This window comes from Oncorhynchus clarkii, chromosome 31, assembly GCF_045791955.1.
Source record: "Oncorhynchus clarkii lewisi isolate Uvic-CL-2024 chromosome 31, UVic_Ocla_1.0, whole genome shotgun sequence".
Taxonomy (NCBI): domain Eukaryota; kingdom Metazoa; phylum Chordata; class Actinopteri; order Salmoniformes; family Salmonidae; genus Oncorhynchus; species Oncorhynchus clarkii.
The window spans coordinates 42406622-42421250 of NC_092177.1; the positions used below are offsets into that span (position 1 = coordinate 42406622).

Here is a 14629-nt window from a genome sequence, read left to right on the forward strand (position 1 = left end):
GCGATAGGGTGCCATTTGCGACACATCCCTTGGAACATTCTGTGCCAACATGTAGGAGAGTGGATTGACAAATGTGTATGCATGTGTGATGCTGGGTAGTGATGGGTCAAAAAATGAAAATAAAAGACAATTCCATACAGTTACATATTGCAATATTATTTTGGGATATTATATCTATCGTTTTTGTTTAAAAAAACAAATTGCCACTGTAGGTAGCATTAGCTAGAGCTAGTCGGCTGTACCTGAGCCAAAACTCCAGTATTTTTCATCCTATAGCTTGTTCTCCAACTTTAAATAGTGTTTTCAGCATTTTTTTTCCCCTGGCTGATCAAAATGTGTTTTCTCATGCGCTCATGTCTCTCTGCAGCAAACATATAGTAAGCTATTAGTTTGGAACATCAAATCTCAATAAAATTGCAGCATCGAATCGCAATACAAAGAATCATAAGAATTGTGAGAATCGCAATCGTATCGGCACCTAAGTATAGTTATAATATTGTATCATGAGGTCCCTGGCAATTCACAGCCCTAATGCTGCTGCCTATGGCTCATTCGCCTCACTGTTTGTCTGCATCTAACGTGCTTCACTGCGGTCGGCCAGGCGAGAGACAATCGTTCCAATAACAAAGTTCACACACAGAGATACGTGTGGTCTAAAGGGCATGGTCTGGACAAGACAAGGAGTGACCTGTCCGTCTATCCATTAATCTGTCATGGCACGTCCTCGACGGTCGTAACAACCCCTTCCTTCTCCCTCCTAGTCATACCCTTGTACAGGATAAATGTGTCTGAATATTAATGGTAAATGGGGCTATGGAGATGATGGGGAAGGGTACAGATTCATAAAGAGGGGAGTTTGCCGCTGGCTAAATGAGGATGTAAACGTGTGTGTCCAATTGGCTTGCTGTTTTCACAGCACCACGTCCCTCATTAAGAATTCTGCCACCGCGCCTCCTCTTCGCCAAAGACTCTCCCTCCAATGGGAGATTTCAGAGGATTTACCACTGTGAATTTATATCAGGGGCTCCAACTCCAGGGTCCAGCTGTGCACATCTAAAGAACCCAAGGACGCCGCACAAGACTACACACACTCTCCTTGTGGCAGAGTGGAAGCCACGGCAGCCGTAATGTGGCTCTCAGGCAGGCAGCAGCTACTGGTTTAACATGACCAATACTGTAACACTAACAACAGCACTAGCACAAACACTACAGTAACACTAACACACACACACACACACACAACACCCTACAGTACACACTACCACTTCTAATACTAACACAAACACTACACCCCACAGTACACACTACCACTACTAATACTAACACAAACACTACACCCCACAGTACACACTACCACTACTAATACTAACACAAACACTACACCCTACAGTACAAACTACCACTACTAACACAACACCAAACATGTACACACTAGAACTACACTCTACAGTACACACTACCTCTACTAACACTAACAAACACTACACCCTACAGTACACACTACTAATACTAACAAACACTACACCCTACAGTACACACTTCCACTACTAACACTAACACAAACACTACACAGTACACACTATCACTACTAATACCAACAAACACTACACTCTAAAGTACACACTACCACTACTGTTACACTAACACTAACAAACACTACACACTACCACTACTAATACTAACACAAACACTACACTCTACAGTACACACTACCACTACTAACACAAACACTACACGCTACAGTACACACTACCACTACTAATACATACAAACACTACACACTACCACTACTAATACTAACACAAACACTACACGCTACAGTACACACTACCACTACTAATACAAACAAACACTACACGCTACAGTACACACTACCACTACTAATACGAACACAAACACTACACCCTACAGTACACCCTACCACTACTAACACGAACAAACACTACACCCTACCACTACTAACACTAACACGACACCCTACAGTACACACTACCACTTCTAATACTAACACAAACACTACACCCTACCACTACTAACACTAACAAACACTACACCCTACAGTGCACACTACCAATACTAACAAACACTACACTCTACAGTACACACTACCTCTACTAACACTAACACAAACACTACACCCTACAGTACACACTTCCACTACTAACACTAACACAAACACTACACCCTACAGTACACACTACCACTACTAACACTACACCCTACAGTACACACTATCACTACTAATACCAACACTACACTCTACAGTACATACTTCCACTACTAACACTAACACAAACACTACACAGTACACACTATCACTACTAATACCAACACTACACGCTAAAGTACACACTACCACTACTAACACAAACACTACACGCTACAGTACACACTACCACTACTAATACAAACAAACACTACACGCTACAGTACACACTACCACTACTAATACGAACAAACACTACACCCTACAGTACACCCTACCACTACTAACACGAACAAACACTACACCCTACCACTACTAACACTAACACGACACCCTACAGTACACACTACCACTTCTAATACTAACACAAACACTACACCCTACAGTACACACTACCAATACTAACAAACACTACACCCTACAGTACACACTACCAATACTAACAAACACTACACTCTACAGTACACACTACCTCTACTAACACTAACACAAACACTACACCCTACAGTACACACTTCCACTACTAACACTAACAAACACTACACCCTACAGTACACACTATCACTACTAATACCAACACTACACTCTACAGCACATACTACCACTACTGTTACACTAACACTACACCCTACAGTACACACTACCACTACTAATACTAACAAACACTACACCCTACAGTACACACTACCACTTCTAACACTAACACAAACACTACACCCTACAGTACACACTTCCACTACTAACACAAACACTACACCCTACAGTACACACTTCCACTACTAACACAAACACTACACCCCACAGTACACAATACCACTACTAACAAACCCCCTACAGTACACACTACCACTACTGTTACACTAACACTACACCCTACAGTACACACTACCACGACTAACACTAACAAACACTACACTCTACAGTACACAATACCACTACTAAAAAACACCCTACAGTACACACTACCACTACTGTTACACTAACACTACACCCTACAGTACACACTACCACGACTAACACTAACAAACACTACACCCTACCACTACTAACAAACACTACACTCTACAGTACACACTACCTCTACTAACACAAACGCTACACATTACAGTACACACTTCCACTACTAACACTAACACAAAACCTACACAGTACACACTACCACTACTAACACAAACACTAACACAAACACTACACCCTACAGTACACACTACCACTACTAACACGAACAAACACTACACCCTACCACTACTAACACTAACACGACACCCTACAGTACACACTACCACTTCTAATACTAACACAAACACTACACCCTACAGTACACACTACCAATACTAACAAACACTACACCCTACAGTACACACTACCAATACTAACAAACACTACACTCTACAGTACACACTACCTCTACTAACACTAACACAAACACTACACCCTACAGTACACACTTCCACTACTAACACTAACACAAACACTACACCCTACAGTACACACTATCACTACTAATACCAACACTACACTCTACAGCACATACTACCACTACTGTTACACTAACACTACACCCTACAGTACACACTACCACTACTAATACTAACAAACACTACACCCTACAGTACACACTACCACTTCTAACACTAACACAAACACTACACCCTACAGTACACACTTCCACTACTAACACAAACACTACACCCTACAGTACACACTTCCACTACTAACACAAACACTACACCCCACAGTACACAATACCACTACTAACAAACCCCCTACAGTACACACTACCACTACTGTTACACTAACACTACACCCTACAGTACACACTACCACGACTAACACTAACAAACACTACACTCTACAGTACACAATACCACTACTAAAAAACACCCTACAGTACACACTACCACTACTGTTACACTAACACTACACCCTACAGTACACACTACCACGACTAACACTAACAAACACTACACCCTACCACTACTAACACTAACAAACACTACACTCTACAGTACACACTACCTCTACTAACACAAACACTACACATTACAGTACACACTTCCACTACTAACACTAACACAAAACCTACACAGTACACACTACCACTACTAATACTAACACAAACACTAACACAAACACTACACCCTACAGTACACACGACCACTACTAACACAAACACAAACACTACACGCTACAGTACACACTACCACTACTAACACGAATACAAACACTACACCCTACAGTACACACTACCACTACTGTTACACTAACACTACACGCTACAGTACACACTACCACTACTAACACTAACAAACACTACACTCTACAGTACACACTACCACTACTAACACTAACACAAACACTACACCCTACAGTACACACTACCACTACTAACACAAACACTACACGCTACAGTACACACTACCACTACTGTTACACTAACACTACACCCTACAGTACACACTACCACGACTAACACTAACAAACACTACACTCTACAGTACACACTACCACTACTAACACTAACACAAACACTACACCCTACAGTACACACTACCACTACTAATACAAACAAACACTACACCCTACCACTACTAACACTAACAAACACTACACTCTACAGTACACACTACCTCTACTAACACAAACACTACACATTACAGTACACACTTCCACTACTAACACTAACACAAAACCTACACAGTACACACTACCACTACTAATACTAACACAAACACTAACACAAACACTACACCCTACAGTACACACGACCACTACTAACACAAACACAAACACTACACGCTACAGTACACACTACCACTACTAACACAAACACAAACACTACACGCTACAGTACACACTACCACTACTAACACGAATACAAACACTACACCCTACAGTACACACTACCACTACTGTTACACTAACACTACACCCTACACTAACAGTCCTCCAATGATTTCATAACAGGTCGGGAGGAGCTCATTTGTCTGTATCTACCAACCCAGTGCTGCTCTTCTTCCCAGAACCTTTTGATGACATGGTAGCATTATGGGCTTCTCTAGTTTTTTTTTTTTTGTTGGGGGGGGGGGGGGGGATATGCGGACTACATGCTGTCAAGGCTGTCCTGTGAGGATTTGAATGGGTCAGATCAGCTTGGCAATGGATGACAGTAACGAGACCTTCCCTCACCCACAGGGGAGGAGGGAACTGGGCCGGTTTGACAGATCATACCTTGTCGTAAATTAAAGGAGCGGAGATCCAGACAGTTCTCCTTCTCCAAAATCCACCATGGAATGTGCTTTGATAGCAGACATGGGGAATGGTCAGAGATGATCTATTGAAAACTAATGTCAGAATGTTTTTTATTCTGTGATGTCATTAAAAAGTGTTATAAAGGAAATACTGTAACTTGAAAAGTATACACTCCATGTATGAAGTCTGCATCCTTAACGTTCTATATTAAAAAGTATGAAAGTATCTTTGTTAAGATAGGAATGTGATTTTAGGAACCACAAGAGAATTTGTCCCCTAAAATATTTGCATAGTAAGTTGCCACGCCCCAAGTGAAGTCAGAGAGCATGTCAGCCTGACGGAGCCATCCCCTTCGGCCAGAGTGCATAAAAGGATTGGTGGAGAAATTAACATTAGACCATAAAAGCGTGGAGCGGTATCTACACATTTGAAATGGTTGGAACTTTGAACCTCAACATGAGGTGAAGAAAATAAACTCACCTCCCAGACCAGAGAGGTGTGTAGAGATGCAGCTCATGTCCAGAGTAATTTGAACCTTGAATATCAACACGAGGAAGAGGTGAGAAGCTCACCTTCCAGACAATCACTGGTACGGCTGATTAGCTGTCCTAATTCAAATATCTAGAAAAGCTCATTTAAGTGGGACCACCCTACTACTCTTTTCAAATCACTGTATCCTACTACTCTCACACCAATGGGAACCATCTGTCTAGCCTATCTTCCAATGAGCATCTTCCAGAGTGAACAACAGTAGAAGACTGTTGGACAATCAGAGCCTTACAAGCGTGCCGCTGAAAGGCCAACCCATCACCCTTCCTAAGGAGGGCTAGTTCCAACAGAGACAGATGCACACGTAAATACATTCATGATTTCTTACTCCAAATGGGCGGTGGTTCATGTGTAAAGTATATGATTACTGGGAGAATAGTTTCTCAAATGTATCGACAAGAAGTGTCTATTTTTCTTACTCACTCTCCATGTTGATGTGTAAAAAGCCACCATATTGTGTCAGTCCGCTAGTGACCTTTTTCTCATGTATTAAGTTGGTATGTTTATTCTGTGTTATTATTTAGTTCGCTTGTAAATAAATAAATAAACCAATTTATGTAGTACTGATTCATAAGTAAGGCTGGGGTTATTACAGATCCAAGAAGGTTACGACTGTTCAGAATGATGATATGATAAGAGGTTCTGTTTAATATGTTGACTGTTTTATGGATGTGATAGGTAAAAGACCTTTAGAGTTTCATTCGGAAGATGGTAACTCTTTAAACAACTGCTCTCGTGGTGCCCCAAATTCCTAATGAATTTACATGATTCATTTAAATGGGGTAACAATTAAAGTTAGTTGATTCGATAAATAACATTGATCAGATTATTGAAAGTAAAGTCACGATAACACTGAAGGAAAATCACATTTGGATTTGTCTTTGTCATTAAAGCACAACACGGGGGCTCCTTGGTCAAACCCCTAACACCCTGACTTGAAACTAGAGCGTTAAAGCAGCAGTGCATGCCATGTTATCAATCAATAAGAGCATGGGGATACGAGGAGATACACAGAGAACAACAAAATGCTATGTTTTTTTAAAGCAACGGCAAACCTTCTTTATTGAGTATCTCTGTATTGAGACTACGATTATGCAGTTTGAATGTCATTTGATTTAGCTACTCCAATTCAAGCTAACATAAATAAAGTTCAATTTCTGCATTATAATTTCAACATAGGCTGCTGTTAGTACTTTAGCTATGAAAATGCTCTACAATCTATAGATAGGGGCATGTTGGTGCTGGCAGCTTCAAAAGCACGTAAAGGTAATACAAACCCCTTTACTTCATTGTAATTAAGCTTTCAGTGAAGGTTCTCAGCGCAACACATTTTCAGCCGCTGAGAAACATGCCTTTCCTGTCATTGAAGCCTGAGTTTAATGTCACAGCGTGGTGAGCACAAACACAGTAATTGAGAGGTGAGCTGGATGAGACGAGGTGAGGCAAAAAAAAAAGACTGATCGTGATAAAAAACACGAGAGAATCTGCATCACTTAGGCTTTCGCAACAATAACCATTATATGAAAAAAGGTATACAGAGTGACACACACACACACACACACACACACACAGGCCTATGCAATGAATCCAGGGTATCGGCTGAAAGCTTCTTGTTAAATTTTCAATCCGGCAGCATACACAGAGAGCCAACCAGAGCCAATTTATGTGGAATTAAAAAGCAGGGGTTGCAAAAGACGTTTGACCTTGGAGATGAGTACGAGTTGAACTTAAAATTCAACAAGGGGAAATGTTTTCACCTGTAAATTCATTCATTTTTACATAACCTATGGGTTGTTATTAAAGATCCAAGGTAGCTATTACTTATGAGTCTGGCAAGCCAGACTAGTCAGACTACCTAGTACTTGGGGCTCAACTTGAGTCTAAAAACAAGGCGAACAAAGCGTAGATGGGGGGTTAGGTCATGCATTATTTTTCCCCTCTCCTTTCGTCAAGTCAAGCAAAACCCCACAAGGGGGCAATATTGAGCTTTGAACAGAGAGTTCCACGGGAATGCTCATTGATCAACCCATCATCTCCTACTTAAACCATGTCACATGTGTCTGTGGGACCACAACTACCCTTGCCTCACAACTAGCAAGGATAGGACACCATGTACGTTGCATGCCATGTATAATTACATGTAACTGCAAAGTGATCAGAAGCTACAATTATTTCAAATTCAAGTATCGTCTTATAATGTAGGCTGTTAGTTGTTATTAGTGGAGTAATCTTCTCTTCTCAATGATGAAGATTCACAGACTGCTGGGCTGGCAAGCTAAAGGCTCGACTTCTTCTTACTTGGATATAAACTGCTACTCACACTCAACAGAGACGTGGAAGACACACGACAACAGGTTGAACTGATGCAAATTCACGGTTTATAATTCATAACACAAAGGGAAGAGCTCGAACATCATGTTAAAGCCATATGAGTGTTACACCATTTTCTATTGAATATCACCGGGTAGAAGACAGGCATTTATAGTGCATCTTTACTGGTAACAGGAGAGAGCTATGAGTAACACTGTAATTAAAGTAACCAAACTCTTTGTATCACCCTCGCTATTTTATGGTTGTCTAGTAGTTACCGGTGATGTGTATAAACCTTGGATGACAGACATGGGATCGCTGTAATGAAGCCACCGTGCAGTCATCTTGGTACTCATCTAATGTAAAAAATATTTTGGTAGCAATATCAATGCATTTACCCATAGGTTTATAGACCAATAAGACGGCCCCAAATGTGTTCCAATTCGGTGAAGGGTCGGAGAGGTACTCAGGTCCACACTCATTGAGGAAACTAAACTAAAATCTGTGGGTGTGGCATAGCGTTTGGCCGGAGCAAGGAGTCTGGGTAGCCAGTCAAGCTCTCTGTAGCTCTGATGAGCTCTCTGTAGGAACTCTCTGTAGCTCTCTGATGGAGCTCTCTGTAGCTCTGTGATGGAGCACTCTGTGGCTCTCTGATGGAGCACTCTGTAGCTCTCTGATGGAGCACTCTGTAGCTCTCTGATGGAGCACTCTGTAGCTCTAATAGAGCACTCTATAGCTCTAATAGAGCACTCTATAGCTCTCTGATGGAGCTCTCTGTAGCTCTCAGATGGAGCTCTCCGTAGCTCTCTGATATAGCTCTCTGTTGGAGCTCTGTAGCTCTCTGATGGATCACTCTGGAGCTCCCTGTTTGAACGAGGGCTGAGTCAAGTGAACTTGAGTTACCGAGTTAAGTGAGAAGTCACGACAGGGTTACGCTGATACACTCACTCCTGTCTCTCTCTTTGATCTATGTGCTCTCTATGCTGAGCGTCAGCGTGATTTTAGAGCTGTGACACGGCTCTGCGCAGCGAACCAGGTAAGTACTGTTCAGCAGAAGCTTAGCCTGAGCAGAGCTCCCTGCCTGCAGATTACGAAGAAAAGAAGAGTGGCGCATAGTATGAGACACAAAAGCACCCACATTAACATGATGTAAATATAGAGGGCAATAGAAAAGAAAACCGCTACATTTCTTTGCCAAAACACATCACATCTACTGATATCATTATTATGACAACCAGTGGAGACAGAGATCCACCTAAAGATCACTCTCTGGTGAACAGTAAAATAACAATGTGATTGGTAGCTCGTACTAAAAAGGACCCACGGTGAGTTTCAGACAGAATCAGTAACCATATCCATTCTACCCATTACATCTCTATGGTTCAAGACAAGTAGTGGTTGAAGGTGTAATCCCATAGTACATATACATTGAGTGTACAAAACATTATGAACATGACATAAACAGACCAGATGAATCCAGGTGAAAGCCATGATCCCTTTTTTATGTCACTTGTTAAATCCACTTCAATCAGTGTAGATGAAGGGGAGGAGACCGATTTAAAGAAGGATTTTTAGACCTCGAGACAATTGAGACATGGATTGTGCATGTGTTCCATTCAGAGGGTGAATGGGCAAGACAAAAGATTTAAGTGCCTTTGAACTCGGTATGGCAGTAGGTGCCAGGCACACCGGTTCGTGTCAATAACTGCTAGGTTTTTGCTTAAAAGTTTCCGGTGTGTATGAAGAATGATACACCACCCAAAGGCTAATCCAGCCAACTTGACACAACTCTGGGAAGCATTGGAGTCAACAAGGGCCAGCGTCCCTGTGGAACACTCTCGACACCTTGTAGAGTCCATGTTCTGATGTGCAACTCGATATTAGGAAGGTGTTCTTAATGTTTTGTAAACTCAGTGTACACTGCCAGGGACCTCACAATACCAATACGGATTGTAATATGGATTTTAATTCTCACGATTCTGTAGATATTGCGATTAGATACCGCAATTTTATTGCAATTTGACGTTTCAAACACATTGCTCACTATATGTCTGCTGCAGAAAGACAAGAGAGAGCCATGAGAAAACTAGTTTTGATCAATCAGGGAAATACAGTACTGAAAACAGGGACTCTACATTCATTCTTAGAGGGGAGAACTGTGGATAATGGTGGCTATATACACTTGGTTCAAAAGGAGAGTTACAGTATCGGACTTACCATCATCTTCTCAAAGAGGGCGTTGATCTCCTTCTCGGAGAGGTTCATGGAGCGGTCGTCAAAGAGAGGCTGGGGCATGGGCATCTCTACCTGAATGGACATGGGGTCTGTGGAGTGCTGGATCAGGGGCTTGTCCTTCTTATTCCCAGTCTTCCGGAAACTGGTGATCCGGTCACGCTGAAGGGGAAAGAGAGGGTGGCATTACCAAAGTGTGTATGGTAAGTGTTACGACATACAGTATTTAACTAGGAATATTAAGCTAGGCTTCAGGCTTTCTGAATGCTTACATACTGTAGAGTTGAGTGATACTGTCATATGCCTGCCATGTCTTTCAAGCTCCTTCCCAACCTTTAAACAGGCATCACAGCTGGTTGGGATGGTACCACAGGCCAGCTAAAGTAAAGCGTTTTGCCTGTGACAAGGGGCGGACTGATAATGTGTGCTCATCTTCTGTTGTGTCGTAAAAAAAAATGATGTTAGATTAAATGATAATGTGCTTTAACAAGGGGTGTAACATTGCTTACTCTATTTCAAACTTTGATGTATTAATCTGTACAGTTCATGTGTATCTGAATGAAAACATGGTACATAATAAAATGGTACACTTAAATACAGCGACGTCATCGATTTTAACTTACCTTCACACTTACCATTAACCCTGTAGATTAGGATTGTTCAAAATCACAGACTGTTATGGGAGTCTGTATAACTTAAGTACATGTGCCTCAGAAAGATACTCTCCTCACAGACAGTACTCAGCTATTCTACACCGATGAATTAAGAACAAATGTCAATCGCATAAGTAGAAATACATTCACCTGAGCTGTGCTTGATTTAGTTTGCAGGGGGCAATGGGACAAATGGAATCGTCCCAAAAGTGCAAACTGCAAGCATTAAATCAAGCGCACCTCATATGTATTCAGGGCCGACGACAGAAGACAGACCAAGATCAAACGATATGCCGCCAGCAGCACACACCTTTGTTACACAGTCAGAAGAGGGTAAGTCCATGCACCAGTCGCTGTTAGTTAGTCGTCAGTGGTATTAGCTATATGGGTTTAAGGGTCATGCTTGTGTGAAATGAATGAATGAACATACATATGAAAAAGAGTAAGACAAATCAATTAATACAACATTTTATTAATGATAGCACACCTGAATCTACACTGAAATCATTGTGGACAGACCAGTGAAAGACAAACCAATGATGTTCAACATGATTGTAGAATCTACATGTAATACAATCCATTGAAACAGCACCAGTGTTTGACCCAGATAGAGTGTACTTGTTCTTTGTTAATGAATTATTAAGAGGAATAATAACAAATACAATATATAAGCCTGTTGGATACTGTTGGGCTGATATTTGACTGATTAGGCTAGGCATTCATAAAAAGAAATCATATTAAATTACGTGATCATTTGGCCACATTAAATAACCATAAAATACTGTAATGACAGTAATACAGGAACCCTACTTGGTTTACTGAGGGCACCGTGTCACTCTTGTTTCATTGATCCATCCACAGATTTCAGTTCAACATCCTGCGCAGCCATGACACAAAGAGAAGATGATGACGCGAAACAAAATACACAAAGAAATGAAAACAGGACACCTTACCATGTCGTCAGCCAATGTTTTTATGTGTATGTTCTGTTGAAGGGAAGGCACATTGTGAAAAATAAGATCCAACTGAAAATGACAGCCCCATGGTGTGCATGTGAAGGAGAATATCCAAAATGTCACAATACACAGTAACAGATGGACATGCATGCAAACGTGACGGAAATGTCATAAAGCCTCAGACGAACCCATATGAATGAACCTATGAATAACCACACCTATGAATAACACCAATGCCAAAAGTATGCAAAGCTGCCATCAAGGCAAAGGGTGGCTACTTTGAAGAATCTCAAATATGAAATAGATTTTGATTTGTTGAACACTTTTTTGGTTACTACATGATTCCATATGTTATTTCATAGTTTTGATCTCTTTAATTCATTTTTTAAATAGTAAAAATAAAGAAAAACCCTTGAATGGTTAGGTTTTCTAAACTTTTGACTGGTACTGTAACGGTTTTCTTGCGGTGAAGGAGAGGAGGACCAAAATGCAGCGTGGTTACTATTCATGTTTTTCAATAAGACAACTAAACATGAACAACAGAATACAAAACAACAAACGTGGAAAACCGAAACAGCCTATACTGGTGCAAACTAACACAGAGACAGGAACAATCACCCACAAACACACAGTGAAACCCAGGCTACCTAAGTATGATTCTCAATCAGAGACAACTAATGACACCTGCCTCTGATTGAGAACCATACTAGGCCGAAACATAGAAATACCCAAATCATAGAAAAACAAACATAGACTGCCCACCCCAACTCACGCCCTGACCATACTAAATAAATACAAAACAAAGGAAATAAAGGTCAGAACGTGACAGGTAGTGTATGTTTCACAAATTTGGACAGGACAGTACAGTAAAGTAAAGAAAAGTAGAGTGCAGTACAGTACACTAGAGTAGAGTACAATATAATGTACTGTATTGTACTGTACATATTTACTTTACTGTACTGTACTCTGATCTGCTCTGCTGTACGCTACTCTACTGTGCTCTATTGTGCTGTCATGTCCAAATTTGGGAAACATAAACATTGGTTCAGCCTGGTCTGGTCCGGACCAACCAAATGTGGCCTTGTTTAGGGAAGGAGCTCATTAGTATAATAGCTATTGTGTAGAATTAACAAAATATGCAAAATAAGGTTATTGCATATTTGAACCTTTGTGTACCTATTCGGGATACAAACACCATAAAGAGAATGATATGAATATTCATAATTAAGCATAGTACAGATCAGGGACCCATGATGTAATTCTGTTACCGTAATTCCATTACCGGTTATAAATCCACTTAACCTACTGTAGTTCAATAACTAAAAAAAAATGTTCTCAAACTCAAGAGCTGTGTTCGAATACTCATACTAACTGCACTAACCGTACTACTTGTGATGTAAATTGAGTATGTAGTATGCTTATTGGACATGTATGGATATAGTATGGATATAGTTAGTATGCCAAAAGTTCCCGGATGTCGTACTACATTCGCCAAAATACGAAGTATACGAGCAGTGGACACTATTTCCGTGCTTTAGGACCCATAATGAAATTTGTGTCCTAACCGATGTGCTAACTGACTTGCCAAAACTATAGTTTGTTAACAAGACATTTGTGGAGTGGTTGAAAAACAAGTTTTAATGACTCCAACCTAAGTGTATGTAAACTTCCGACTTCAACTGTAGGCCCCCGAAAAAAAACTCCCAAAACAGATGTTTGTTTCCTTTCCAGACACAAGGCATACATTGCCAATGGCCTGTGGCTCTGCTGCGGACGGCCGTTTGTAAAGACGCCTCAGTCACACACTGACACAGGAAGCAGGAAACAACACAACACCATATGCTGTGGCACTATGCTGTGGGGGCTGTGAAGCGCTAACGATTGGGGAACGTGGGGTGTTGTGGCCATAAAGCGGACCTCCTGCGGAGGGGATTCTCTCCTCGGTTAATCTCAGGCTATCGCTCTCAACGGCTTTACACTGCAACTCCTCGAGCCGTTAGCCCCATAGCTCCCCGAGGCTAAAGACTGCAGCTAGCAGACGCTCAAACTGCCATATCTATTACTTCTACGAATCAACAGTTGGAAGGTGTTTTCTGTCATGGATAGAGCCTCTATCTATGAATTTCCACATCTAGTTCTAGTCCCTATGGACAATGTGAAAGTGTTATTTAATTACTCCTTCGAGGCAGCCTTGTCAAGATGATACCTGCATACTATCACTGCTCCAAAAGGTTACGTGAGGTAACAGAGAGCAATGTCTCGACTGTATTGCTCAGGTGATGCCAACAGTGTCATGCCAGCAAAAACGCTGACATTACACATCCAAGTATATCTGACCAAATGATAAAAGACAAGCATTGTCATTTAGAATTCCAAAAAGTGAGTGTGGAAGATATGAAAAGATTACTGTTGTCTATCAACAATGACAAGCCACTGGGGTCTGACAACTTGGATGCAGGTGCTTCTACACC

At 41.1% G+C, this 14629-nt stretch overlaps 1 protein-coding gene across 7 annotated transcripts in view; it reads right to left on the reverse strand.

Annotated features, from left to right (window-relative positions):
* The window catches only part of LOC139391116 (protein diaphanous homolog 2-like), a 637381-nt gene that overhangs the window by 602469 nt on the left and 20283 nt on the right, over positions 1–14629 (reverse strand). For 5 of the 7 annotated variants that reach the window (XM_071138654.1, XM_071138656.1, XM_071138651.1 and 2 more), the window contains exons 3-4: positions 12156–12188; positions 10535–10711 (exon numbers count right to left, since the gene is read on the reverse strand). In XM_071138654.1, the coding sequence (XP_070994755.1) occupies positions 10535–10711; positions 12156–12188 (210 nt within the window). The remainder of the gene's footprint in view (positions 1–10534; positions 10712–12155; positions 12189–14629) is intronic. The other 2 variants (XM_071138657.1, XM_071138653.1) reach the window with 1 other exon arrangement.